The sequence below is a fragment of the Leucopleurus acutus genome (assembly GCF_964270905.1).
Source record: "Leucopleurus acutus genome assembly, chromosome: 2".
NCBI lineage: Eukaryota > Metazoa > Chordata > Mammalia > Artiodactyla > Delphinidae > Leucopleurus > Leucopleurus acutus.
The window spans coordinates 1,092,384-1,120,326 of NC_139143.1; the positions used below are offsets into that span (position 1 = coordinate 1,092,384).

At 46.4% G+C, this 27,943-nt stretch overlaps 1 protein-coding gene across 13 annotated transcripts in view; it reads right to left on the reverse strand.

Annotated features, from left to right (window-relative positions):
* PPP1R12B (protein phosphatase 1 regulatory subunit 12B) overlaps positions 1 to 27,943 on the reverse strand; it is a 192,951-nt gene that overhangs the window by 63,818 nt on the left and 101,190 nt on the right. For 7 of the 13 annotated variants that reach the window (XM_082857390.1, XM_082857388.1, XM_082857382.1 and 4 more), the window contains 5 exons: positions 25,272 to 25,362; positions 15,898 to 16,101; positions 11,358 to 11,547; positions 11,159 to 11,271; positions 10,119 to 10,160 (listed from right to left, as the gene is read on the reverse strand). In XM_082857390.1, the coding sequence (XP_082713516.1) occupies positions 10,119 to 10,160; positions 11,159 to 11,271; positions 11,358 to 11,547; positions 15,898 to 16,101; positions 25,272 to 25,362 (640 nt within the window). Of the gene's footprint in view, positions 1 to 587; positions 1,065 to 10,118; positions 10,161 to 11,158; positions 11,272 to 11,357; positions 11,586 to 15,897; positions 16,102 to 25,271; positions 25,363 to 27,943 lie in introns of those variants that run through there. The other 6 variants (XM_082857391.1, XM_082857389.1, XM_082857386.1 and 3 more) reach the window with 6 other exon arrangements.

A 27,943-nucleotide genomic window follows, 5' to 3' on the forward strand; every position in this document is an offset into this window, starting at 1 on the left:
ACACCTGTGGGAACATTTGTGTACCTTACAGGGTTACGTTTGGATAGAATATTATGGTTTTTCATGAAAGAAATTCATGTCCCTAAATGCCTGCTCTCTGATTCTTGAGCTTGCCTGACTGAAGACGGAGCTGGAGAAAATGAAGACTGGTAAACTGTGACCATTCACCCCACCACCCTACCCCTCCGGTCCTCCCACAACAACACCGGGAAAGGCGACATCTATCAGTGCCTCAAGCTCAACATTCCTGCTGGGGCAGATCTATAAACACTTCGCTTACTGAGAAAGAGCTGCAAATCCCACACTAAGCTTTCCACCTCAATCATGGGGCTAGAATGCTGGCATTAGCTAAGCCTAAGCCATGGTTAAAGCTCTCCAGCCACACCATCAACAGGAGAAATGAAGACTCCTGTAACTAAGGTAACCCCCAGACTGCACTGAAAGGGGAGCAATTATCCCTGGAGGCTCTCCACGATCAAAGCCAGCACAGACTGACTGAGTGCTCTGAAGACAACCTCACAGGAAACTGCCGCCACGGTAATGATGGGGTCCCAGGAGTGCTCAGGGCGGGAACAATCCTCCTCTGGTCTTGGGAAAAAAAAACTCTTAGGAAACATACCGGCAGGAGATTCACCGTAACGTCAAACAATAATCTCTTTTGAGTGAATGACTTAGACAACTTTTTCTTATTCTTTATAGCGGTATGAATCTCCTTTTATAACAAATATCTTCTACACCCCCGCCCCGACCTTGACTATCCTGAAATGAAATTCTTAGATGTAAAACTCAGCTAAAATCACAAAAATCAATAATTAAACACGAAGAAGAAACAAACAGAAAATCATTTATAATGAAACACGTATTTCAATGTGTAAACCTGGGGGCCAGTAATACTGGGAGGTGCCATGGAGCAGCCGGAGGCGTGGACCCCCCACAGGACTGTCACGAAGGGGTGTGCTGTGCGATGACGTCATCGTGCAGGAGGCACTGCTGCCAGGCGTGAGCAAAACCAAGGTGCAGTTTCTCCTCAGCTGACACGGTGGTTGGATATTTAGAACCTCCCTCTGCCAAAAAATGTGAGTTCATACATAAAATCAACTTGGGTTTTGAACTCAGATAACAGAAAGGCTTTTATCTCTGACTGTCCAGGGAGACGGTGAGAAGCCCAGCTGCGGGACAACTGTCTGTTTTACGGGACACACAAGGGTGTCTGGCTTCCCTGGCCCCTGACCACGAAACACATCCACAACGTCAGCCATCACGGTGACCCCTAAAAGGACAGCCTCCTCTAGAAATACTCTCTACACTTTTCTGTACTTCGTATATTTTCTATAATGAAACGCATTGCCTTTGTAATCATAAAAGACAAGTTCCAGCAGAGTTTCAAGCTCACTGGCGTCCCTCCAACAAAGAGACATAAGGTTACAGGTCACTAACAAAAACCGATACCTTAAAGGCAGTCGGAGGAAGAAGGAAGAGATTGGAATAAAAGGCAAGGTCAAGAGGTTAACGGTCCTACCCTCAGCAGTTGATAAAGTTCACATCTTTGTATAAGACACTGAGCAAAGCTCAAACAGATACCTTGAAGGTCAATTTATTCTATCTTAAAAAAGATTTCTGACTGAAGCAGAATTCACTGATGATATGGGACAGCGGGTTCAAAAATTACAGGGTCTGAAAGGAATACATGTGTATTTTGATTACTGAGATTTGCTTGGCAATGGCATGACCCAAAATTAATAGAGTCCTTAAAAGGAAGGAAGATGCCAAAAGAAACTTTGTTCTCAAGATGGTTTATACAGCTTGGCTACAGCAAGGCACAAGTATGACCCATATATAGCAAATGCCAGCAGCTGTAGTATTTTAAGAACGACGGTTGCAAAGCAAGAGCAAGTGTGCAGTGAAAGGAGAGGCCGTCCAGTGAGCATGGAGTCACAGCTGGAGAAGCCCCCTCACGCAGCCTGGACAGAAGGCGCTTCCCAGTCTCTCCACCCGCACCCCCGGCCCCCCGTCGTCACTGCTGGGACCCCGACGGCCTGCGTGGAGAGTCTGCCGAGCCCTGGGGGCTGTTCATGACGGCCCTGCTCATTAAATCTATTCCTATGAGCATTACCATCAAATTTCCCGGGCTTCTCCAGCCCGCTCATTCCAGGGACACGCTAACCACCCTTTCCTCCTCTTCTTCTTATCTGGCTGAAGATAAAGAAGCTGAGGGAGGAAAATCTATAGTTTACCATCTTTTCACTCGATTAAAAGGAAGAGTGGCTTGCTAAAAAACAAAGATTATGGTGGCTTTACGGTACACTGTGAAAAATACTACTTTACTACAGAAATAAGCAACTCCACCCGAGAGCTTACCTACCGTGTCTTTAGACTTAGACTGTTGGTTCTATCTCAACAGCACAGGCTTGTCTGGGACATACTTTACCATATTAGGCAATCAGGCCCCAGAGAGAAGGGAAAGCAAAACAGTCCTAGGCTTTTACCTAAAAGGAGAATGGCGAAGACACTGCCCAGCGGTGGAGCGGACAGAAAATCGCTGGACGCCCTCCAGCAGATAAAGGGGCTTCACGAGATTAAGTAACAAGTTCAAAATCTTGCTCGACAGAGGGGTGAAGATCCAGCAAACAGCCAGACGCAAAACTGTGAAAACTCAGAGCGAGTAGGAAAAAGGGCCATTATTTACTCGAAGAAAGAGAGTGGGGGGAGTGGTGAAGATCTGTGGGAACACATGCAGAAAAACAGAAATGGGAGGGTGTTTAGGCAGAGGGTTAAAGCCTGCTTGAGGGCGCAGAGATGCGCAGGGGCTCGTCCTCCTCGGGCCTTCAAAGGGCTCCAAGCAAACCAGGAAGCACTGAGTCCTCGGCCCTCCCTTCTCTACTCATTTCTGCCCCTGCCCCAGCAAGTGCTTTTAAGATCTACTTCTCAAAACCCATCAGGTTCATTTCCAGAGCACAAGCACACGCCGGAGCCTGAGCTACTCCTCTGACTCTTCAAAGAATCCATTCTTTATGGATAAATTAACACCTTAACTTCAAAATCACATGATTCTGAGGTCAGTGAGAGTATTCCAAAAGCCATTCTCTCATCCAGATTTAGGAACCTACAGATTTGGAAAATACTTTGAGTGGCTCTTACTCATCTCTAACTATTTAAATGCATTAACTCATTTTCATTTTACAACTCTAAGAGGTAGACACTATTATTATCCCCACTTCACAGATGAGGAAACTGAAGCATCTCGTCCAAAGCAGTTCAGCGGTCAAGGTGGGGTTGTCCCAGGAGCCCAGCTCCTGGGTCTGCACTCCTAGCCTGTTGTGACAGTACATCACCCAACATACACGACAGATACAGATTCAGGAGAATGCGGTGCAAAGCCCTAGACACAGCTGTGCTCCCTCTCTCTGGGCCTCCTCAGCTGTGATCTCTAAAATGAGAAGTTTAGGGAATTCCCTGGTGGTCCAGTGGTTAGGACTTGGCGCTCTCACTGCCATGGCTTGGGTTCAATCCCTGGTCGGGGACCTGAGATCCTGCAAGGTATGTGATGTGGGAGAGGGAGGGGAGGGAGGGGAGGGCAGGGGAGGGCAGGGGAGGGCAGGGGAGGGCAGGGGAGGGCAGGGGAGGGCAGGGGAGGGCAGGAGAAGGCAGGGGAGGGCAGGGGAAGGCAGGGGAGGGCAGAAGTTTAGAGCTGCTTTCGGTTCTAAAACCCCAAGCCTACGACCGCCATTGTAGGCAGCACAGGGATAAATCAGAGTTTGGTACAGACGAGCAGCACCTAGAAATGAGGTTTTCAAGAAAAGCCTCTCCTTAAGTGAAATGGAGCGCTAGTTATTCAAAGATGCAATCACCTGAGGGAAGTCAGGTAAGGCAAAGGGAACCAAAAGCTGAGTCAGCTTAAAAGATCATTTGTAGATACGGTTAATCGGTAGAATTCCTCTCCTGTAACAAAAAGTCTTATGACATTCCTGGCCTTCAGAGACCTCCAGACAAGGTCTGCAGAGAGGCAGTAATTTCTGTTTCAGAAGCTGTCAGGGGAGCTCCAGGAACTGGCTCTCCTCCACGACTACACGACTCTTCCACAAACAGGCCAGGCAGCTTTCACGGGGAACAGTCCTGCACCAGTTGAGAAAAGCAGGTGAAATAATACGCAAACTACCTACTGTTCTGTGTGAGCGTGCTTTGTTTGCCTGACTTTGTTCCGGAAAAGGGGGAAACTGCAGTCACATTCTCAGAGCCAAGTGCTCTGACTTGCCCGTTTCCTGGGCGTCTCTGTCTACACTTGCACTCTTGGTGAGCTGCTCCGATGTCATGGTTCCCGAGACAACCTGCATGTTTGCATCCAGTCTGTACCTCCAACTCCGCCCCTGACATTTCCCTGTGGACGGCGGTCAGACACATCAAATCCAGGGCTTCTAGAGCCAAACCCAAAGGCCTGCCCTTCCAGAGTTCTCTCCATCTCAGTTCATGAAAACGCCACCCTCTCAGGCACTTGAGCCAAAAGCTTTGGTGCCAACCTTGACCCCCCTCTGTTCTTCTCACCGTATACCCAATCCCGCAGAGGTCTTGCTGATTCTAACTCTGAAATACGCCGTGCATGTGAAAACTTCTCAGCATCTTCACCACCCGCGATCACCTGGCCCAAACCCCTCGTCAGTCCTGGGTTAGGGTGACATAGAGGGTCTTCTCCAAACAGCAGGCGGAGTCCCCCCAGAATGTGACTCCTGCCCCTCTGCTGCGCAGAGCTCTACACGGGCTCGCACGCCCTGGCACCGACCGCCGGGCTCTGCCATGGGCTCTCATGCCCACGCCGTCTCCTCACAGGTCCTGCCTGTCCTCCTGCCTCACGGCCCCGCGGGCTCTGTTCCCTCTGCCTGCGCACATCCACGGGGCTCCCCACTCACTCCCTTCACGCTGGGCTCCAGTGCTGCCTTCGCGGCAAGGCCGACACCGACCCCCCCTTAGATGCTCAGCGCCCCTCGCCCTGCACTCCCCACTCCTGAGTCCTGGAGCCACTCCACACGGCTTTTCACCTTCCACACACCGTTTGCTTGGCACGTTCATTTTACTCACTGCCCGCCTGCTTCACCAGAATGGAGACTCTACGAGAACAGGGCTTTCTGTTCACTGCTGCACCCCTGCCCACAGGCACCTGCAAGTACTTGTTCAGTGAATACACGAGAAGCTTATAAAAGAGAAGGCAGGACAAAATGGGAAATGCATTTAGTGGCTTCTGGTATTAGAGATATTTCTGGGGCCAAATGGCTCCCAAAGCAAGTTTTATTTTCTGTTAAAGCTTAGTTTAAAACCAAGCTTTGCTGGCAAATTTCACTTTGAGCCTCTCTTTGATTTAGTTTGAAAGTCTTAACGTTTAATCGCTTATATCTTCTGCACACTTGACCAAGGTCTCTCCCGACTAGCTGCTACCGGTTATCTACGGCCGGTATCTGAACACCTACTGGTCAATGCTTCCTTAACAGTGTCTCCTATAACCAAGGCCTCTTGCAGGAGGGTTAGCCACCAGACCACAGGCTCCACTCTGGACTGGACGCTACACTGCTGACTTTGAAGGTAAAGTGTCGTGATTCTGTTCAGACTGATGCCACCGGATTTGCCTAAAAGCAATAGGGATTCTAGAGGGAGAAGCATTTTCCTATTTGAAGGATGGACAGACATAAGTACCCACTTACTTATGTACCCTCCCTCCATAAGTACCCTCCCACCTGGCAGGAGAAGGCTGACCCTCTACCACTGAACCTGAAACTCTCAGGAGGCTTTCGAGGTGTCCTTCGAGAAGACCTTCCTTTACTCAAGGAGGCGAGATGCCACTAGCAACTCAATTCAAACATGTAACCTGCTCAGTAAAAAACAAATGTAAGAATGGGGGCAGGGGGGAGTAAGAGGTACAATCTACTGGGTAAAAAATAAGCGACAAGGACACATTGCATAACATGCGGAATATAGCCAATATTCTATAATAACTATAAATGGAGTATAACCGTTAAAAACTGTGAACCACTATATTGTACACCTGCAACTTACAGAACACTGTATGTTAACTATACTTTAAGAAAAAAAAACTTGGAACTTTTAGACTCACCCTCCATCTTCTGGGGGGAAGGTAAAGGGAGTGGAGATTGAGTTAATAATGAATTATGCCCATGTTGAAGCCTCCATAAAAATCCCTAAACTATGAGGTCTGGAGAACTCCTGGGTTGGTGTAATATCCACATGCCGGGCGGGTGGTACAACCACCTCCATGGGGACAAAGCTTCTGACCTTGGGACACATCCACACCTCACCTGACGGACCTCTTCATCTGACTGCTCACCTGCATCCCTTAAAAAAAAGGATAGGGAATGGAGGGCGATGTGAGGTCGGCCCCACCACAGTCCCATAAAGGCTCCCTGACACAGGGCACAGGGCGCTCACCTAGAGCTTTCACGTCCCCAAGTACTTCCTAACTGCCCTGGGCCTGTTCTCTTAACTGTAAAACGAGGTTCCTAACCCAAGTTTCTTCTAAATTCCTTCCCAATTCTAAGATGCCCAAATCTGGGAGGCGGGTAACTTCACTGCATTGAACTGGGATGGTCAACAATTCCTTTAAAACAAAAGCAATCCGTCTCCCGTTCAGCTTCCTTAGACACCATTCTGCTTGTTCACCATCTTTTCTTTTGACGACTTGCTCCCTCTAGTGATAAATTCAATCATATATCAGAACTGGCCTGGGCAACAGTCTGCTTCAGAGGACAAGAACACGTAGAGGAAACTCAGCGTTAAGCAGAATGAAGGCAGGCCAAAGACGCAAGTGAAGAGAGGACGAGAAGAGCCCAAGGGCCATCAGCACCTGCAGTGTGCCCGTGACTGCCCAGCGCCTGTGCCTCACGAGCAGTGCAGGGGGCGGCACTTCTGACTGCGGTACCTCCTTCCTCACGTCAAATCCAGACTCAGTTTCTTTTTCACTTAGCAAGATACAGGCTATATTAGGACTTCTGGAGACGGTCACCCGTCTAACGCAGACAACCACGCACATCTGCTCTAAGCACATGGGCTAAGCGGCTGCTAAGACATGAAGCCCTGTGCTCATTGTCGGTTTTCCGGCGGGGATGGTTTTGATTAAAAGCACGCACTGTGCAGGGCCCCGACCAAGCCCCCAGCCTTCTCAGCGTCCCTTGTGTCACCAACAAAGAAATGCATGACTAGCCTCCTTCCTCCCCCCCAGACTGCATGACAAACATCAGGGCCGTTCCTGGTCATCAACCTTACCTGTATACAAATGTTGGTTACATTTTTCTAGCTTAGGTCCACAAAAAGAAATAAATTTCCACGATGTCTACAGAGATTAAGGTTAAACAACAGAAAGGTTTTCTTAGCCATGCTCTTGTTACTGATATATGGGTGAGAGGCTGAAGAATCTTCGAGAAGAGCAGAGCATCTGTGCACATTTGGAATCATTTTAGTTCCAGCTCTGCTGGAGACAGAGTTTCCTTTCTACCCTTAAAGTAAAGTCTTATCACCGACTGATTCCATGTACACGAGGCTCAAGAACAGGCAACGCTGCTCTACGGTGGCGGCAATCGGAAGAGCGGCTGCCTCTCAGGACAGGGGATGGGGGACGAGGGAACTTTTCAAGGTGACGGAAAAGTGCTGCATCTTGACTTGAGTGGTGGCTACACCACTGATTACAACTGTCAAAACTCATCCAACAGTACACTTTAGGTCTGTGCAGTTCACTGACTGTAAATCTATCCCAATTTAAAATAACAGATGTCAGAGTCTTGGGAAGAGTTAACTTAAAAAACAGCAGATTTCTGGAGTGGGAGAGCGGTTGTGACACAGTCCTGACCATCTTGAGGTTAGATTTCCACAATTTACAGGGACGGGCCTGTTGTTCTGTGGGCCCGTATGGATCCCGGCATCACGCCTGCCAGGACTGGACGAGCGCTCGGGAGAGGACCAGTCAGAGCTGCACTAACACAGGCCGGGGTCGGGATGCTGCCGCCCCTGGGCACCGTGGTGGGCAAGAGACATGCCGGGCGTGCTGTGAGTGCTGGCGCACCTGCACACACTCGTTACCATTAGAGAGAGGACTGGCCCTTCATTCCTCTCTGAAGACTCACGCTGGCGTCTGCTGGACATGCGGTGAACACTGGCAGATGCCTCGAGCAATGGGATGAGTGGACCATTTTGCAGTCTGACAAATGACTCTATGTCAAATCTCACCAATCAGAAAATCTTTTCTGTAATGGTCGTTCAGTGAACTTCTCTGGGAAGCATGGCATCAGAGGCACCTTCGTGGCCCTTGCCTGGTGCACCAGGCAAGGACTTCTCACACCAAGTAGCTTAGAAACGTGCAGGCAAAGATTGTCACTGACAGAGACAGTGGCCAACACCAAGCTCTCCTGTGTAACTCCCTCCGTGGAGCTCGCCGGCCTCTATGACCCTCTATGGGTGACGGGCCACTTCAGTGCTCTGTAGTCAGCACCCGGGATCTCTCGTTAGGGGTTTTCTAATATAGTTCCCCACAGAGGCTCTCCTGCGTTCATTCTTCATCCCCTGAAGCCTCCCCAAGCCCCTGTGGAATGAAGTCACTGTCGTGTGCACACCCCCCCTGCCCCGGGGAGCCTCCACGCGGCATCTGCACCCAACGTCCACTCCTCCCCGTGAGGCAGCCCCGGCTGCAGCTGCACGCAGGCAGCTCTCACCACGCCACCATGGGCACTGCTTTCTGGAGGCCCCTGCTGACTGTTTAGGATCTCGACCAAAATATAGGCAGGTCAATGACATAATATAGCATTTCTACTTCCTCTGCTAAAAACAAATTAGTTTTCATTTTCAGTATGAGTTATTAAACATATTCTGAGAACATACTGTCACATAACTGTAGGGTAGAAGAAAGGCCATCTTCTTACGTAATTCCCAGTAGAAATGCACATGGAGCCTCAATTCATTTAGTCAGAACCAAATCCCTTCCTTCTTGGAAAATGGTACTAGGGACTTCCCTGGTGGTCCAGTGGTTACAACTCGGCACTTTCACTGCCGTGGCCAGGTCTGATCCCTGGTCAGGGAACTAAGATCCTGCAACCTGTGTAGTGAGGCCAAATAAACAAACCAAAACGAAACAAAACAAAACAAAAACCAAAGAAAAATGGTACTAATGGTACTAGAAAAGCATTAACTTTCTATCACATGTGAGTGGCTTACAGGAACCTGGAGCTTCAGGAAAGCTGGCCTGGGGTGCCCACAGCAGAGAAGAGCTGGGTGCCAGGCCTTAAGGGGTCTGGTTACACAAGAGCCAAGGAGCTAAGCCTTATTTCAAAGTCAAATGTAAGTGACTTCTGGACTGTTTACACTATTCACTCTTGTGTTTCTCTCTGCTAGCGTGGAGAGGAGGTAGACCCATAAGAAACAGTATCACTCTCCACTTTTCTTCCCAAGATTTCAAAGTACTTTATACCATCCAATAGCACAATAGAGCAAAAGAGCCCGACCTGTGTTAGAACCTGGCAGGAGGCACTGAAAAATGCAGGAAACTCATTCAAGAACATGGGCATTGTTACACCATTTAAGAAAACGGGGGGACTTCCCTGGTGGCGCAGTGGTTAAGAATCTGCCTGCCAATGCAGGGGACACGGGTTCCATCCCTGGTCCAGGAAGATCCCACATGCCACGGGGCAATTGAGCCCATGCACCACAGCTACTGAGCCTGCGCTCTAGAGCCCACAAGCCACAACTACTGAGCCCGCGTGCCACAACTACTGAAGCCCGTGCACCTAGAGCCTGTGCTCCACAACAAGAGAAGCCACCTCAATGAGAAGCTTGCGCACCGCAACGAAGAGTAGCCCCCGCTCGCCGCAACTAGAGAAAGCCTGCACACAGCAACGAAGACCCAACGCGGCCAAAAATAAATAAATAAACAAATTTAAAGAAAAAGGAAAGAAAACAGTATACCAGCGAGCACCCGTCCTATCTTGCAGAGGAGCGTCCACCTCCAAACTCTCCCTGGACCCAAGTCTGCACAGAGCCTGCTCTTCCTTCTGTTAACTGTGTGCACGCGAGCAGGGATGAGCCCTACGGGGACGCTGAGCCCCACGGTGGCAGCTTCACTGCTGGTTGCTTACCCACGCTGCTTTCACCTCTTCCGAGACATCAGTTTCATCTTCCTGGAAAGGGAGAAAGAAAAAAGACAAGAGGATCACGGTCACAGGCATCCCTGGAGGCAACAAGGTCAGCCCCATCAATTATGCACCTGGGCAGTGAGGGCTGACGGCCAAGGGCACTGTCACTGCTGCTTTTAGCAGCACCTCAGGAGCACCACTTGCTGTCAAAGAGTCCAATGAACCTGGCAGGAAAAGGAGAATCTTTAAGACAGACGGACCTCACTTGGGCTTTGTCAGTAGCTGTCAGCCCATTTGGTCCTATAATAATCAAACACTTTCGTCTAGTAGTCTCTAACAGGCGACCATCATTGTCTCATTTCTTGTCTCACTGAATGGTCCATCTAATTCCAAATGAGTCACTAGTGACCAGGGACCTGATCTTGGCCACCTGACTGTTAAATGCCAGTGACAAGGCTGAGTGAGCAGGGTACAGACCAGAGGGGAAGGAAAGAACTGAGTGTGTGCTCGTCATCAGCAGGCACAGCAGCCCCTGTCTTCATTTCAAAGCCAAAGTCAAGCTGTTTTATAGCACTTGTTCCTTTTTTTCTCCAAAAGAGTAAACCTGAGTCAGATGAAATTCTGAAATGCTCGAGATTCTGGCAGTGCCCCTGAAATACTTGGTTAGCACCTGCACACACACGATGCTGAGGTACTGCTGACTCACCACGGGACTCTCAGGGGCCGCTGGGGGGCTGCTAAGTCTGAGCGGCTTACGCACTTGTTGTATTTGTTTGCACGGCTGCTGTAAATTCCCCGCTTATTTGCTGCCTGCCTCCCGTGTGCTCGGCACTGTCCTGGGCCCTGGGCGTCCCAGCCAGAACATTCCAAATGAGTCCCACACTAGTGGAGTCTTTCTTCGGCTGCTCTTTTTCTCGGTGATGCCTCCTGACAATCTGCACGATTCAGGGCCCCGTGTGGAACTCTTCCTTTTGAGCCCGACACACAGGACGGCGGGCAGCACAGCGTAACGCGAGATGTCCCAGCACAGACAGCCCACTTACATCCTTCGTCCAGAAGTTGATGCCTGTGCCTCTTCGTCGCTCCTTGGGCCGCCTCCTCTCACGAATGGACAGCCTGTTTGACGACTGATCACCCAAATCTGCTTCTTCACCCTCTGGTCAGAGAGAAAACAAAGCATGGATCTTAAGAACCTGGGGCACGTGCACTGGAGGAGGGTGCGGTTTCTGAAGCTCGACCTACCATTTTTGTCCATTTCCTTTGCCCCTGCAGGGCTGGCGGGGGCCTCTGAACTCTCTGAATCAGGGGCTGAAGACCTACCCGTCCGGAGCAGGTAGGAACTGGTGTAGAGGGAGGGTCTCAGGGCAGGAGGTGACACTGGTGTCATGGGTTTGTCTGGCTGAGCCGGAATCCTCAGGCGACGATACACAGGCTGGAACAATCCACATGATGAGATGTCAGAGGTCAAGTCTAACCAAAGGGTAAGGACAGCACGTTTATTAAAAATGGGCTTTTCTATATCAAGAGGCTTATAAGTAATTAGCCAGATAGGAAAGAGTTCTAGACGCCTGCTCTGAAGATGCTACAGGCTGACAGCAGTCCAGGACAGCTCTTCCTAAACTGATCAAAGGGCACTAGGGGGCACCAACCTTGGTAATAAAAATTCCTTTGACTGTGCACCACAAATAGGAAGGATGATGGTCTTTTTAAGATGGCGCACTGAAAGGTTAAGGTTTACGTAGGAAACAAAGAAGCTCAGGAATGTGAAGAAACAATGCAGAAGTTATCTGAAGACAGACCAAATCTGAGCGTTCTACCAACCTGCCATCACTAGGCTTACTGACACTTCTGAAAAATTCCCGCTTTCTGAGACTTCCCTGGCGGGCCAGCGGTTAAGACCACGTGCTTCTACTGCAGCGGGCACAGGTTTGATCCCTAGTTGGGGAACTAAGCTCCCGCATGCCACGCCCCCAAACCCCAAATAAATAAAAATTAAAAAAAAAAATTCCCACTTTCCCTTTTGAACTCTTTTTTTCCTTGAGAGTTAGGACAGACACAGCTTGACAATAAACCTTAATGTGGCTTGTTGAACACGCAGAGATAAAGAAATTCTTACTAATGCAGAGACTGTATAAATTTGTTTATAAATTATAGAGACAGAAGCAATAAAATATAGTCAGCTTGGGAGTCTGAGAGAACGTGGCTCCAATTCCAGCTTGAAGGAGCTGTGTGACCTGAAGTACGTGACTTGAGTTTTGATCTCTGCTTCCTCATGTATAAAACAGGGATAATAATATCTTCCTCAGAAAGGCTTGTGAGGATTAAATGAGAATGTATGTTATGTGCTTACAACGGTCTCTAGTATGTAATAAGTACTTAAAAAATAGCCGATAAAACAAATGAAACGAACAACAGAACCTCAGTTAGTTTATGCAGCCTAGCCATTCAAAGTTAGAGCAAGAAGACTTTCTTCTCCTGTAATTATGTTGACCATAAAGTTTATCATCCCAACGAGGACATTTCTGAGAGTGAAAAGGAACAGTACTGATAATTACCCAGAGATAAAAGCTGTCACTGGAACAATCTTAGGTAAAGCAGGAGTTACGATCACCTTAAATATAACCCTATAACTCTGACTACCAACTGCAATTGAGAAATGGACCGTAAGTCAAAACGTCTACCCCAAAGTGACAGCTTGTGGCCGAGAATAAGGGTGCTCTGTGAGTGCTTGGGTCTGCAGAAGTTTGTAGAACAACGTACTAGTGGTGAGGAGGGCAAGCTGCGGAGCCAACGCCTTGCTCCACCTCTGCTTTTTTTTTCCAGTAAAATCTTTTATTTTATAATACTGCACCATCAAATTAAAAGTCAAAATAAGCGTTCATCCAACTGCCTAAATGGTTATTACATACACGTATATATTTGGTTGAAAAGGGAGAGAGAAAAGAGGAATTTGAAGGCTAAAATAAACACATGGGACCTAATGAAACTTAAAAGCTTCTGCACAGCAAAGGAAACCATAAACAAGACCAAAAGACAACCCTCAGAATGGGAGAAAATATTTGCAAATGAAGCAACTGACAAAGGATTAATCTCCAAAATTTACAAGCAGCTCATGCAACTCAATAACAAAAAAGCAAACAACCCAATCCAAAAATGGGCAGAAGACCTAAATAGACATTTCTCCAAAGAAGATATACAGACTGTCAACAAACACATGAAAGAATGCTCAATATCATTAATCATCAGAGAAATGCAAATCAAAACTACAATGAGATATCATCTCACACCAGTCAGAATGGCCATCATCAAAAAATCTACAAACACTAAATGCTGGAGAGGGTGTGGAGAAAAGGGAACCCTCTTGCACTGTTGGTGGGAATGTAAATTGGTACAGCCACTATGGAGAACAGTATGGAGGTTCCTTAAAAAACTACAAATAGAACTACCATATGACCCAGCAATCACACTACTGGGCATATACCCTGAGAAAACCAAAATTCAAAAAGAGTCATGTACCAAAATGTTCATTGCAGCTCTATTTACAATAGCCCGGAGATGGAAACAACCTAAGTGCCCGTCATCGGATGAATGGATAAAGAAGATGTGGCACATATATACAATGGAATATTACTCAGCCATAAAAAGAAATGAAATTGAGCTATTTGTAATGAGGTGGATAGACCTAGAGTCTGTCATACAGAGTGAAGTAAGTCAGAAAGAAAAAGACAAATACCGTATGCTAACACATATATATGGAATTTAAGAAAAAAAAAATGTCATGAAGAACCTAGGGGTAAGGCAGGAATAAAGACACAGACCTCCTAGAGAACGGACTTGAGGGTATGGGGAGGGGGAAGGGTGAGCTGTGACAGGGCGAGAGAGAGTCATGGACATATACACACTAACAAACGTAGTAAGGTAGATAGCTAGTGGGAAGCAGCCGCATGGCACAGGGATATTGGCTTGGTGCTTTGTGACAGCCTGGAGGGGTGGGATAGGGAGGGCGGGAGGGAGGGAGACGCAAGAGGGAAGACATATGGGAACATATGTATATGTATAACTGATTCACTTTGTTATAAAGCAGAAACTAACACACCATTGTAAAGCAATTATACCCCAATAAAGATGTTAAAAAAAAAAAAAAAACTACAAATAGAACGACCATATGACCCAGCAATCCCACTACTGGGCATATACCCTGAGAAAACCATGATTCAAAAAGAGTCATGTACCAAAATGTTCATTGCAACTCTATTTACAATAGCCAGGACATGGAAGCAACCTAAGTGTCCATCAACAGATGAATGGATAAAGAAGATGTGGCACATATATACAATGGAATATTACTCAGCCATAAAAGGAAACGAAATTGAGTTATTTGTAGTAAGGTGGATGGACCTAGAGTCTGTCATACAGAGTGAAGTAAGTCAGAAAGAAAGACAAATACCGTATGCTAACATATATATATGGAATCTAAAAAAAAAATGTCCTGAAGAACCTAGGGGTAAGACAGGAATAAAGACACAGACCTACTAGAGAATGGACTTGAGGATATGGGGAGGGGGAAGGGTAAGCTGTGACAAAGCGAGAGAGAGGCATGGACATATACACACTACCAAACGTAAAATAGATAGCCAGTGGGAAGCAGCCGCATAGCACAGGGAGATCAGCTCGGTGCTTTGTGACCAACTAGAGGGGTGGGATAGGGAGGGTGGGAAGGAGGAAGATGCAAGAGGGAAGAGATATGGGAACATATGTATATGTATAACTGATTCACTTTGTTATATAGCAGAAACTAACACACCATTGTAAAGCAATTATACTCCAATAAAGATGCAAAAAAAAAAAAGAATAAAAAAAAAAGTACATCATCATCATCGTAGTAGTTAAGATTTGCTGAACACTTAATGTGTCAAGCACTACACATGTATTACCTCACAAGGAGTGCCCTCTATTATAAGCTCTGTTTTTACAAATTAGGAAACTATGTAAAACAAGGTTAAATAAATTACCCAAAGCCATACAGCTAGTTAGTAAGGATACTGCGGTTTGAACCCAAATAGTCTGACACCAGAACATACACAGATAGGCAGACACACACACAAATCAATATTATTATTATTTTCGTCGTGTGGCTTGTGGGATCTTAGTTCCCCGACGAGGTATCGAACCTGGGCGGCCAGCAGTGAAGGCGCCAATTCCTAACCACTGGACCGCCAGGGAAGTCCTTGACCTCTTCCTAGCCATGCAAAATGCTGGGCAGGTTACTTAACCTCTCTGTCACTCCACTGACTCATATTTTAAGAAGGAATAATAATACTTACCTCAGAGGGTTGTTGTGAGGATTAAACAATTTAATACACATATTGAAATTGTTAAAATTGTGCCTGGCATAAACTAAATAATAAATGCTTATACTTCTATTTGCATTTTTTTTATACCAAGATCTCTCTTTTCAGAATAGAAAGACACATTTAGTTAACCAAAAGTGTGGTGGTAATCATTTCACAACGTGTACACACATCAAATCATGTTGTAACATTACATGTCCATTACATCTCCATAAAACTGGAAAAAAGCGCATTAGTTAACTCCCAGAGGAAAAAATTGATCACTTAAGGACTAACATCCTCTGAATTCTTTCAGTTACACAGGTCTGCCAACTAAAGATGGACGTAAATAGCGTGTTCTATGAGGCGTCCCCTGCAGAGTAGGACAGTTCTGGAATTATCAGTGGGGAAGAGACTCCCCCAGCCACCTGCTTTCAGCACAGAGAGCTCACCTGATCCTCCAGACTCCGGTCCCAGGGCTGGCGGCTCTCCCCAGCTTCCTCTGCAGGGGCTGCCAGGGGCTCATGCTTCTGGGCGCTGCCGTCGAGCCCTCTGGGGCCCACGGGCTTCGGGCTGGGCTGTTCCTGAGCCTGACGCTCTGCCCTCGACCGGCTGAACGTCCTTTCTGCTTCCTGGAGATCCGTCAGGGTTACACCCTGGGAAAATACCACAAGGTCAGAGAGGTTTCACCCTAACCATGGAATAACGCCCCGTGAATGAGCAGGGAAACTCCGTAAAGATCTAATGGTACCGAATTCCAAATGAAGCTCCCGAAATGTGTGAGGCCGCTTCAAGCAATATACGCTGAAAACAAACACCTCAGAACGCAGAGGCCCCAGGCCTGAGCCTAGATACACTTCAAACACAATACTTGAGCGTTTCCTGCTTGAGTTCCAGAAACAGGGCAGCACTGATGCCCACCCGCTGCTTCCACACCCATGGTTCTCACATCTCCACCTGGGCGCTCCCGACCCCCCAAGAGCACACAGGCACCAACAGAGACTGTCCAGCAGATACAAGGAAAACTTAAGTTTACGCACAGAAAGAAGAACCAGGCTCAAAATGGTGACAATTCAGAGCCAGGCTAGAGCCACCACCAAAACCAAAAAACCAAACCCACACAAACACAGACAAAGCCAACCCTGAGGGAGCCGCCAAGATGCCAGAGCAGGAGGACCCTGAGCTCGCCTCTTCCCAGGGCACCAGGATAACTATGCACAGAACAACTGCTGCCCAGGCCCGACCAGAAGAGATCGTCTACAGCTACAGACGTACCGAAAGAACCACCACAAGACGGGTAGGAGGGGCGACCCGCAAACGCTGTGGAGGTTCTCCCCCAGGAGTGAGCGGGCTGGTCTGAGCCCCAGCCTGGGGGAGACAAGCCCCCAGAACGTCTGGGTTTGAAGGCCAGCAGGGCTTCCTTTCAGGAGTCCCAGAGGGCTGTGTGGGGATAGAGACCCCACTCTTACAGGGCACACACAAAATCTCACGTGCTCCACAACCCAGGGAAGAAGCAGTAATTCCAAAGGAGCCTGGGTCAGACCCACCTGCTGATCTTGGAGAGTCTCCCGGAGAGGCAGGCCTGTGATGTTGGGGACACAGACGCTGGCAGCAGCCACTCTGGGGAGCTGGTTCAACCGCAAGGACACTGGTGCAGGCAGGCACCATCGTGGAGTCCTCCCTCTAGCTTATTACCCTCAGGACCCAGCCCCGCTCATAGCCAACAGAACACAGGCACCAGGAATGGGACGGCCTCAGGCCAAGCAACTAACTAGGCGGGGACACAGGCCCACCCACCAGCAGACAGGCTGCCTTATGACCCCCTGGACACAGCCCTGCCCACCAGAGGGCCCAGGACCCAGCCCCACACACCAGTGCACAGGCACTAGACCCGGGACCACCAGAGACCTACAGCCAGAGACCCTGGGACCCAGCTCCACCGACCAGTGGGCAGACACCAGCCCCAGAAACCCCTGGGCCCTGGCCCTACCCACCAGTAAGCCTCCTCTAGCCTTCAGACCAGCCTCACAGCCAGTGGGTGGACACCACACCAATGGGTGGACACCAGCCCCAGGACAGTCACAGCCCACAGCCTGCCGTGGGAGGACCCAGTCCATCCACCAGCAGGTCAGCACCAGCCCTGGGGCCAGCTGGGCCCCAGCCCTGCCCACCAGCAGGCCAACACAAGCTTCAGAACACACTGGACCCCACAGCTAGCTGTATCACGAGCCAGCCCCAACGATCAGCAGTCTGACACCAGCTCTGGACCCTGGGGCCCTGCAGCCAGACCCCCAGGACCCGCCTCTGCCCACCAGCAGGCCAGCACTAGCCCCAGGACGTAGCTTCACTCACCAGTGACGAGGGCAGGCCACAGCCCCACTGACTCTACTCCCAGTGAGCCAGCACTAGCCCTGGGGCCCCCCTGGGTTCCACAGTCGGCCACCTCATGACCTGTCACGGCAACCAGCAGCCTCCACACAAGGCAGGGCCTGGCAACCAACCAGCCCACCCCCACAGTCAGCCCACCACAACAGAATGACCCACGCAGCCCACAGAGGGGGCACCCCTAGAGCACACAGCTCTGCTGACCAGAGAGGAGCGCACTGCTGGGACGTACAGGACGCCTCCTACAGAAGGCCACTTCCCCAAGGTCAAGAAATGTAACCAAGCTACCAGACACATGGAAACACAATGTTATAAACAGCAAGTCAGGCAAAATGAGGCGACAGAAGAACACGTTCCAAATGAAAGAACAAGACAAAACCGCAGAAGAACAACTAAGTGAAGTGGAGAAGGCAGTCTACCTGAGAAAGAGTTCAAGGTCACGACCGTAAAGGTGATCAAAGAACTTCAGAAAGAGTGAGCAGAGTGAGAAGTTGTAAGTTTTTAACGAAGAGTTGGACTATACAAAGAACAACCAAACAGAGACGAAGAATACAATAACCGAAATGAAAAATGCACTAGAAGGAATCAACAATACACTAAACGATACAGAGGAACAGACCAGTGAGCTGGAAGACAGAACAGTGGAGATCACTGGCACCGAACAGAAAAAATATATACATGTAAATAAACGAGGACACTTTAAGAGACCTCTACGATGACATCAAATGCACTAACAGTCACATCACAGAGGTCCCAAAAGGAGAAGAGAGAGAGAGAAAGGGTCACAGAACATATTTGAAGACATAACAGTTGAAAATTTCCCTAACCTGGGAAGGGAAACAGACATCCAGGTCCAGGAAGCACAGAGTCCCAAACAGGATCAACCCAAAGAGGACCACACCAAGACATATTGGAATTAAAATGGCAAAAGTTAAAGACAGAATATTAAAAGCAGCAAGGGAAAAGCGGCATGTTATATACAAGGGAACTCCCATAAGGTTATCAGCTGACTTTTCAGCAGAAACTCTGCAGGCCAGAAGGGAGTGGCACAATATAATTAGACTGATGAAAAGGAAAAGCCTACAACCAAGAATGCTCTACCCAGCAAGGCTCTCATTCAGAGTTGATGGAGAAAGCGAAAGCTTTACACACAAGCAAAAGCTAAAAGGGCTCAGCACCACCAAACCAGCTCTATAAGAAATGTTAAAGGTAGTTCTCTAAGCAAAAGAAAGGAAAAAGAAAAAAAACAAAAAAAGATCACAACTAGAAACATGAAAATTATGAAAGGCAAAATCTCATTGGTAAAGGCAAATACACAGTAAAGGCAGTAAATCAACCAAGTACAAACCGCCTAGAAAGCTTAGAAGACAAAGCAGTAAAATCAACTATATCCACAATAAGAAGTTAAGGGACACACAGAATGAAAGGGTATAAAATAGGATGCCAAAACCAGTAATCACGGGGGCAGAGAAGGAAAAATGCAGGGCTATTAAAATGCTATTTGAAATTAAAGAGATCAGCGACTTGAAATAATTGTGTGTGTGTGTGTGTGTGTGTGTGTGTGTGTGTGTACACACACACATATACTGCTATACGCAAACTTCATGGTAATTACAAACCAAAAAATCTATAATAGATACATACACATAGAAGGGAAGGAAATCCAAACATAACACTAAAGAGTGTCATCAAATCACAAGGGAAGAGAACAAGAGAGGAAAGGAACAAAAAAGGACTAAAAAAACAATCCCGAAACAGTAACAAAATGGCAACAAGGACATACATATCAATAACTACTTTATATGAAATGGATTAAATGCTGCAATCAAAAGATGGAGTGGCTGAGAGGATACAGAAACAAGACCCATATATTGGGGCTGGCCAAAAAGTTCGTTCGGTTTTTCTGTAGGATGTTATGGAAAAGCCCGAACGAACTTTTTGGCCCACCCAATATATGCTGCCTACAAGAGACACACTTCAGATCTAAAGACACACACAGACTGAAAGTGAGGGAATGGAAAAAGGTATTCCATACAAATGCAAATGAAAAGAAAGCTGGGTAGCAATACTTATAACAGAAAAATAGACTTTAAAATAGAAACTGTTGGGACTTCCCTGGTGGCACAGTGGTTTAGAATCCACCTGCCAGTGTGGGAGACGTGGGTTCGATCCCTGATCTGGGAAGATCCCACATGCCGTGGAGCAACTAATCCCATGTGCCACAACTACCAAGCCTGCGCTCTAGAGCCCGTGTGCTGCAACTACTGAGCCCACGTGTTGCAACTACAGAAGCCCATGCGCTTAGAGCCCGAGCTCCACAATAAGAGAAGCCACGGCAATGAGAAGCCCACACACTGCAACAAAGAGTAGCCCCCGCTCGCCGCAACTAGAGAAAGCCTGTGCACAGCAACGAAGACCCAACGCGGCCATAAATAAATAAATAAATAGACAAACAAACAAATAAATAATAAAAATAAAATAAAATAAAGACTGTTACAAGAGACAAAGAAGGACAGTACATAATAATCAAGGGATGAATCCAAGAAGATATAACAATTGAAAATGTATTTGCACCCAACATAGGAGCACCTAAATGAATAAAGCAAATATTAATAGCCATAAAAGGAGAAATCAACGTAACACAAAAATAGTAGGGGATTTTAACACCCCACTTACATCAACGGGCAGATCATCCACACAAAAGGTCAGTAAGGAAACTCTGGCCTTAAACGGCACATCAGACCAGATGGACTTAATATAGAGAGAGAATATTCCATCCAAAAGCAGCAGAATACACATTCTTTTCAAAGGCATATTCTCCAGGATACATCTGTGCTATATCATGGAACAAGTCACAGTGCATTTGAGAAGGCTGCAATCATATCAAGCATCTTTTCCAACCACAAGGCTATGAGACTAGAGATCAACTACAAGAGTAAAAACCACAGAGAACACAAACATGTGTGGCCCAAACAAAATGCTACTAAACAACCAATGGATCACTGAAAAAACCAAAGAAGAATTCAAAATATACCTGGAGACAAATGAAATGAAAACACAGTGTTCCAAGATCTTCAGGATGCTGCAAAGCAATTCTAAGAGGGAAGTTTATAGCAATACAGCCCTCTCAGGAAACAAGAAAAATCTCAAATAAACAACCTAACCTTAACCTAAAGGAATCAGAAAAAGAAGAATAAACAACACCCAAAGCTAGCAGAATTTCTCCTAGGAGAACACATAGGCAGAACACTCTTTGACATAAATCACAGCAATATTTTTTTGGATCTGCCTCCTACGGCAAGGAAACAAAAACAAAAATAAGCAAATGGGACCTAATGAAACTTAAAAGTTTTTGCACAGTAAAGGAAACCATCAACAAAACGAAAAGACAAATGGAAAAGACTGAATGGGAGAAAATATTTGCAAATGATATGACTAATAAGGGGTTAATCTCCAAAATATATAAACAGCTCATACAACTCAATATCAAAAAAACAAACAAGCCAATTTAAAAATGGGCTGAAGACCTGAATAGACACTTTTCCAAAGAAGACATACAGATGGCCAACAGGCACATGAAAAGATGCTCAACATCACTCATCATCAGGGAAATGCAAATCAAAACCACAGTGAGATGTCACCTCACACCTGTCAGAATGGCTGTCATCAGAAAGACCGTAAATGACAAATGTTGGTGAGAATGCAGAGAAAAGGGAACCCTAGTACACTGCTGATGGGAGTGTACGCTGGTGCAGCCACTGTGGAAAACAGTATAGGGGACCCTCAGTAAACTAAAAATAGAACTAAAATAAACTAAAAATAGAACTAAAAATAGTATGATCCAGCAATTCCACTCCTGGGCATATATCTGAAAAAACCAAAAACACTAATTCGAAAAGACACATGCACCCCAATATTCACGGCAGCATTATTTACAACTGCCAAGATATGGAAGCCATCTAGCTGTCTATCAACAGATGCATGGATACAGAAGACGTGAGACACACACATATATACACATACTCCACATATGCATACATACGTATATGGAGTATTAGCCATTGGCATGAAATTTTGCCATTTGCAACAACATGGATAGACCTGGAGTGTATCATGCTGAGTGAAAAAAGTCAGAGGACAAATACTGTAAGACATCACTTCTATGTGGAATCTAAAAAATAAAATCAACTAGTGAATATAACAAAAAAGACACAGACTCACAGATAGAGAGAAAAAACCAGTGGTTGCCAGAGGGAGAGGGAAGGGGGAGGGAAATACTGGGGCAGGGGATTAAGAGGTACAACTTATCATGCATAAAATAAGCTACAAGGATATATTTACAACACAGGGAGTACAGCCAATAATTTATAACTATAAATGGCATATAATCTTTTTTTTTTTTTTTTTTTTTTTTTTGCGGTACGCGGGCCTCTCACTGCTGTGGCCTCTCCCGTTGCGGAGCACAGGCTCCGGACGCGCAGGCTCAGCGGCCATGGCTCACGGGCCCAGCCGCTCCGCGGCATGTGGGATCTTCCCGGACCGGGGCACGAACCTGTGTCCCCTGCATCGGCAGATGGACTCTCAACCACTGTGCCACCAGGGAAGCCCTAGCATATAATCTTAAAAACTTTTATTCAGTATGATGTACACCTGAAGCTAACAATATTGTAAACCAACTATACCTCCATTTAAAAAATTTTTTTTAAAAACCCCACAAGCCCTGAACTAGCTTTTCTCTAACATAATTTTGTAACTGTAGGAATCACACAGAGACATTCCACCAATTAAAATTTTCCCCAGGCTCATAGGAGCAGTAGTACAGAAAAAAAGGAAATAATGAGGAGACATCTGCAGGACAAGGGGGAAAAGGGTTAGGAAAACCGTGAGTTGATTCTTAACTCAAGTAGTCATATGCTCATGTCCTCAGAAGAAGGAAGTTCCAAAGCCGGAAGGCAACTATTAGCTATTTTGTTCACTCATTCCCTTAATAAAAAGTTACTGCGTTCTTAAGTACTGGAACTACAAAGACAAATCAAATGATTCCTGTGCTCAAGAACCATAATCTAATGGAAAAGACATAAGAACACAGATGAGTGTAATGGAAAGTAGTAAGACAGAAACACATGATCCAGCCTATTCTATTTCTGGGTCTACACCCAAAAGAACTAAAAGCAGGATCTCATGAGATATTTGCACACTGATGTTCACAGCAGCCAAAAGGTGGAAGCAACCTAAGTGTCCATCAATGGATGACGGGTGAACCAAATGGGGTCTAAACATACAACAAAATATTATTCAGCCTTACAAAGGCAGGCAATTCTGACATGTGCTACCACATGGATGAACCTTGAAGACATTACACTGAGTGAAACAAGCCAGTCACAAAAAAGACAAAAACTGTGCGATTCCACTCGCATGAGCTACCTAGAGTCAAGGTCATAGAGATAAAAAGTAGAGCGGTGTTGCCAGAAGCTGTGGGGAGAAAGGGAGCTGTTTAATGGGTAGAGAGGTTCCGTTTGGGGAGACGAAAGCTGTGCTGGAGATGGTGGTGCCGATGACTGCACGGTGACGTGAATGCATTTAATGCCGATGAATCGTATGCTTAGAAATGGCTAGAGTATTAAGTTGTATGTTACGTATCGCCTGCCACCGTAAACCAAACCAAAACAAATGCTTGTCTGGCCCTCGTGGGGGTTACATCCTCTGGGGAAACAAACCACCATGAAGCACAAGCAGTAACAGCTGTGGCAATGACTACACAGGACGGCACCTGCCCGACCCTTGGAGGGTCAGGAACGACACAAGGGCACTCGGGGGCTACGCATAGGTCCCTCTCTCAGTCCTCAGCTCTCCTGCTTGGCGTCTGTAGCATCTGAAGCTGCGGAGCTTCCCCTCTTCACTGGAGACTGCCGTTCACTCCCTCGGGTACCATCTCCTGGTTGACCCCTCAGCCCTCTGACTGCTCCTCAGTTCTGCTGCCTGGCTCATCCTCCTCTGCTTCCTTGACACCCAATCACAGCCTCCCTCAACTGTTGCTGCCACATGCCTGTCATCTCCAGCTCAGCTAAGGAACAGCTTCCCACGGGCCTCCAGGCTTCACAGACCACTCCCAGCAGTTCTCTGCACAGCGACTTTTGCAAAATATGACGTAGATCATATCTTCCTTTCTTCAAAGCTTCCCCGAGGGACTCTTCTTTTTTCTAACATCATTTTTTTTTTTTTTTTTGCGGTACGTGGGCCTCTCACTGCTGTGGCCTCTCCCGTCGCGGAGCACAGGCTCTGGACGCGCAGGCTCAGTGGCCATGGCTCACGGGCCCAGTCGCTCCACGGCATGTGGGATCTTCCCGGACCGGGGCACGAACCCGTGTCCCCTGCATCGGCAGGCAGACTCTCAACTACTGTGCCACCAGGGAAGCCCTCTAACATCATTATTGAAACATAATCCACATAAGATCCGCCCTTTTAAAGAGCACAACTGGCTGTTTTCTAGTATATTCACAGAGCTGTGCAAAATCCCCATCTAATTTCAGGACACTTCATCACCCCAGAAAGAAAGTAACCCCACACCCTTAGTGGTCACTTCCCATTCCTCCCTCTTTCCAGCCCCCAGCAAATACTAATCCACTTTCTATTTCTCTGGATTTGCCTATTCTGGACATGTTCATACAAATGGAATCATGCCAGGTTTCTTTCATGCAGCATAACTTTTTCTTAAGGTTCATCCACATTGCAGCATTGGCATGCGTCAGGACTTCATTTCTTTTTATTCCCAAATCAATGGAAATTTGTGAGGGTTTTTTCCAGTTTTGTTAGCTGCTTCATTTATTTGGTCTGTGCAATGGCCCCGCTTGGGCCCACTGCCCAACACTCGCTGGGGCACCACCAGCCACAGAACTCTGACCTTGACGCTGCAGGGTGCCCAGGGCTCAGCCCTCCAGCGAACCTGCACACTCCACACATAATCTTGGTCTATACAGCAAGTTAACTCTGGCCAGAGATGACACTGAATTTGGGTCTCTGGCTCCTGTGAGTAATGCTGTTACGAATATCTGTGCAGGGCTTTTCTGTAGAAGCCTGCTTTATTTCTCTTGAGTACACACCCAGGAGCAACATGGCTGGGTCCCGGGGTAACTCTATGGTTAACACTCTGAGATTGTGCCAGACTGTTCTCCTGCAGGAATTAAGGTGTGGGCCTTAAGCACACGTGGAATGATTAGTCTTAGGGAGGGAAGGAGAGAAACCTGCTCTGCGCCTGAAGAACAGAAGCGAGAGGGGGTATATGGAGCTATGAATTCATTTGATTCTGTATAGTGTAAGATTTAACAGGAAAGCCTTCACTACAATGGCTGGAATAAGGCACACATTTTATCACGGTTTAATTGTACTTCCAGTGGAAAGGCACACAGACAAAAAAGGACTTAAACACGGAGGTCACACTCACTTGGGTAGACCTGCGAGTCTGCCGAGCTTGTCTGGAGCGCGCTTTCCGTAACGACTCTGCTTCCTCGTCCCGTACAGGAGTCAGATACGACCTGCGGGCAAGAAGGGTCACAGCAGAGGTAAGGCCCTGGGGGCAGCAGGTGCGTCTGCACACCGAGGGGGTTTCTGTGAGCCAAGGTGAAGTGAGGCCGACTCAACCCGATAGCCTATCGGTGAACATTACATAAGCCAAGACATCATCTGTAAACGTATCAGTGTTCGTGCAGAATCACACCACCTGCAACTGTAAGATGAGAACTTTCTTTCCTCTTTCCCATCCTTAGACTTTTTATTTCGTTTCCTGCCTTCGCGCTCTGGCTAGCACTGATGACAGTCGTTTCCCTGCTTCGCTCCTGCCTTCAGAGAGACAGCTTCTGGCCAAGATCCTACAGACTCTGCTCCTCAGGTGAAGGCAACTCCTTCCTCGCCCATGGGAGTGCACTAGGAGGGGCTTGTTGTTATTTGTTTCCTCGTTTAATCATTAGTGTGTGAACTTTATCATAGGCTTTTCTTCCCTGTATACTGAGATTATCATTTCCTTCTTTCTTCTGTTATTATGCAGAATTACACTGAACAAGTTTTGAATGATAAAACCACCCTAAATGCTTGGGATAAGCTCAACTTAATCATGATGTATCACCATTTATAGAGACTTACTTTTTATATAGATTCAGTATTATTTACTTTAGGATTCCTCCATCCGTGTTCATGCAAGAAACTGGCCTGTAATTTTCCCTTATAACAACCCAGCCAGTCTTGAAATTAAAGTTATGAAAGTTGGGGAGTGTTTTCTCCTTGTCTATTTTCTTTGAGAATCTGTGTAAGACTGGGGTCATTTCCTCCTTAAATAATTGGAAGGGTTCACCAATAGAGTCATCTGGGTTTAGAGTGTTCTTTATGGGAAGGTTTTAAATAAGGGTTGCAATTTCTTTAATAGAATTAGGCCTATTCAGATGTTCTGTTTTGGTAATATTTGTTTTTCAAGGAATCTTATCTATATTTTCATATTCAGTACCACAAAATGGTTCGTAATATCCTAATAATACATTTTAATTGTCACTGTAATAAAAGCATATCTCAGAGATACTGCAAGGTCAGTTCCAGACCACCACAATAAAGTGAATCTTGCAATAAAGTCAGTCATGTGAAATTTCTGGTTGTCCAGTACATATAAAAATCATGTTTACGCTATACTGTAGTAAGTGTGCAATAGCATATCTTAAAAAAACAAGGTACATACTTTAATTTAAAAATATTGCTAAAAATGCTAGCCATCATCTGAGCCTTCAGCAAGCTGTAATCTTTTTGCTGGTGGAGGGTCTTGCCTTGATGTTGCTGGCGACTCGCTGGTCAGGATGGTGGTTGCTGAGGGCTGGGGTGGCCGTGGCGATGTCTTGAAAGAAGACAGCAGTGACGTTTGCCTCACTGACTGACTCTTCCCTTCATGCATGATTTCTCTGTAGCCTGTGATGCTGGCTGATACCATTTTACCCACAGTAGAACTTCTTTCAAGACTGGAGTCAATCCTCTCAAATCCTGCCCCTGCTTTATCAACTAAGTTATGTCATATTCTAAATCCTCTGTTGTCATCTTAATAACCTTCACAGTATCTTCACCAGGAGTAGAGTCCATTGCAAAAACACACTTTCTTTTTTTCTTTAAATTTTATTTTTTTAATTGGAGTATAGCTGATTTACATGTGTTAGTTTCAAGTGTATAGCAAAGTGATTCAGTTACACATATACATATATCTATCCTTCTTCAGATTCTTTTCCCTTATAGGTTATTACAAAATACTGAGTAGAGTTCCCTGTGCTACACAGTAGTCCTTATTGTTTATCTGTTTTATGTGTAGTAGTGTGTACATGTTGATCCCAAACTCCTAATTTACTCCTACCCTTCCCCTTCGGTAACCATAAGTTTGTTTTCTATGTCTGTGAGTCTATTTCTGTTTTGTATATAAGTTCATTTGTATCTTTTATTTATTTATTTTTTTAAGATTCCACATACAAGTGATATCATATGGTATTTGTCTTTGTCTAGCTTACTTCACCTAGTATGATAACCTCTAGGTCCACGCACGTTGCTGCGAATGGCATTATTTCATTCTTTTTTTATGGCTGAGTGATATTCCATTGTATACGTGTACCACATCTTCTTTATCCAGTCATCTGTGGATAGACATTTAGGCTGTTTCTATGTCTTCACTACTGTAACTAGTGCTATGAATAAGAAACCACTTTCTTTGGTCACCCATAAGAAGCAACTCCTCATCCTTCAAGTTGTATCATGAGATTGCAGCAATTCCGTCACATCTTTAGGCCCCCATTTCTAATTCTATTTCTCTTGCTTTCTCCACCAAATCTGCAGTTACCTCCTCCACTGGAGTCTTGAACCCCTCGAAGTCATCCATGAGGGTTGGAATCTACTTTTTCCAAACTCCTGTTAAGGTGGATATTCTGATCTCTTCCCATGAATCACAAATGTTCTTAATGGCATCTAGAATGGTGATTCCTTTCCAGAGGGTTTTCAATTGACTTTGCCTAGATCCATCAGAGGAGTCACCAATCTATGGCACCTATAGCCTGATGAAATGTATTTCTTTTTTCATAAATTTGTTTATTTATTTTTGGC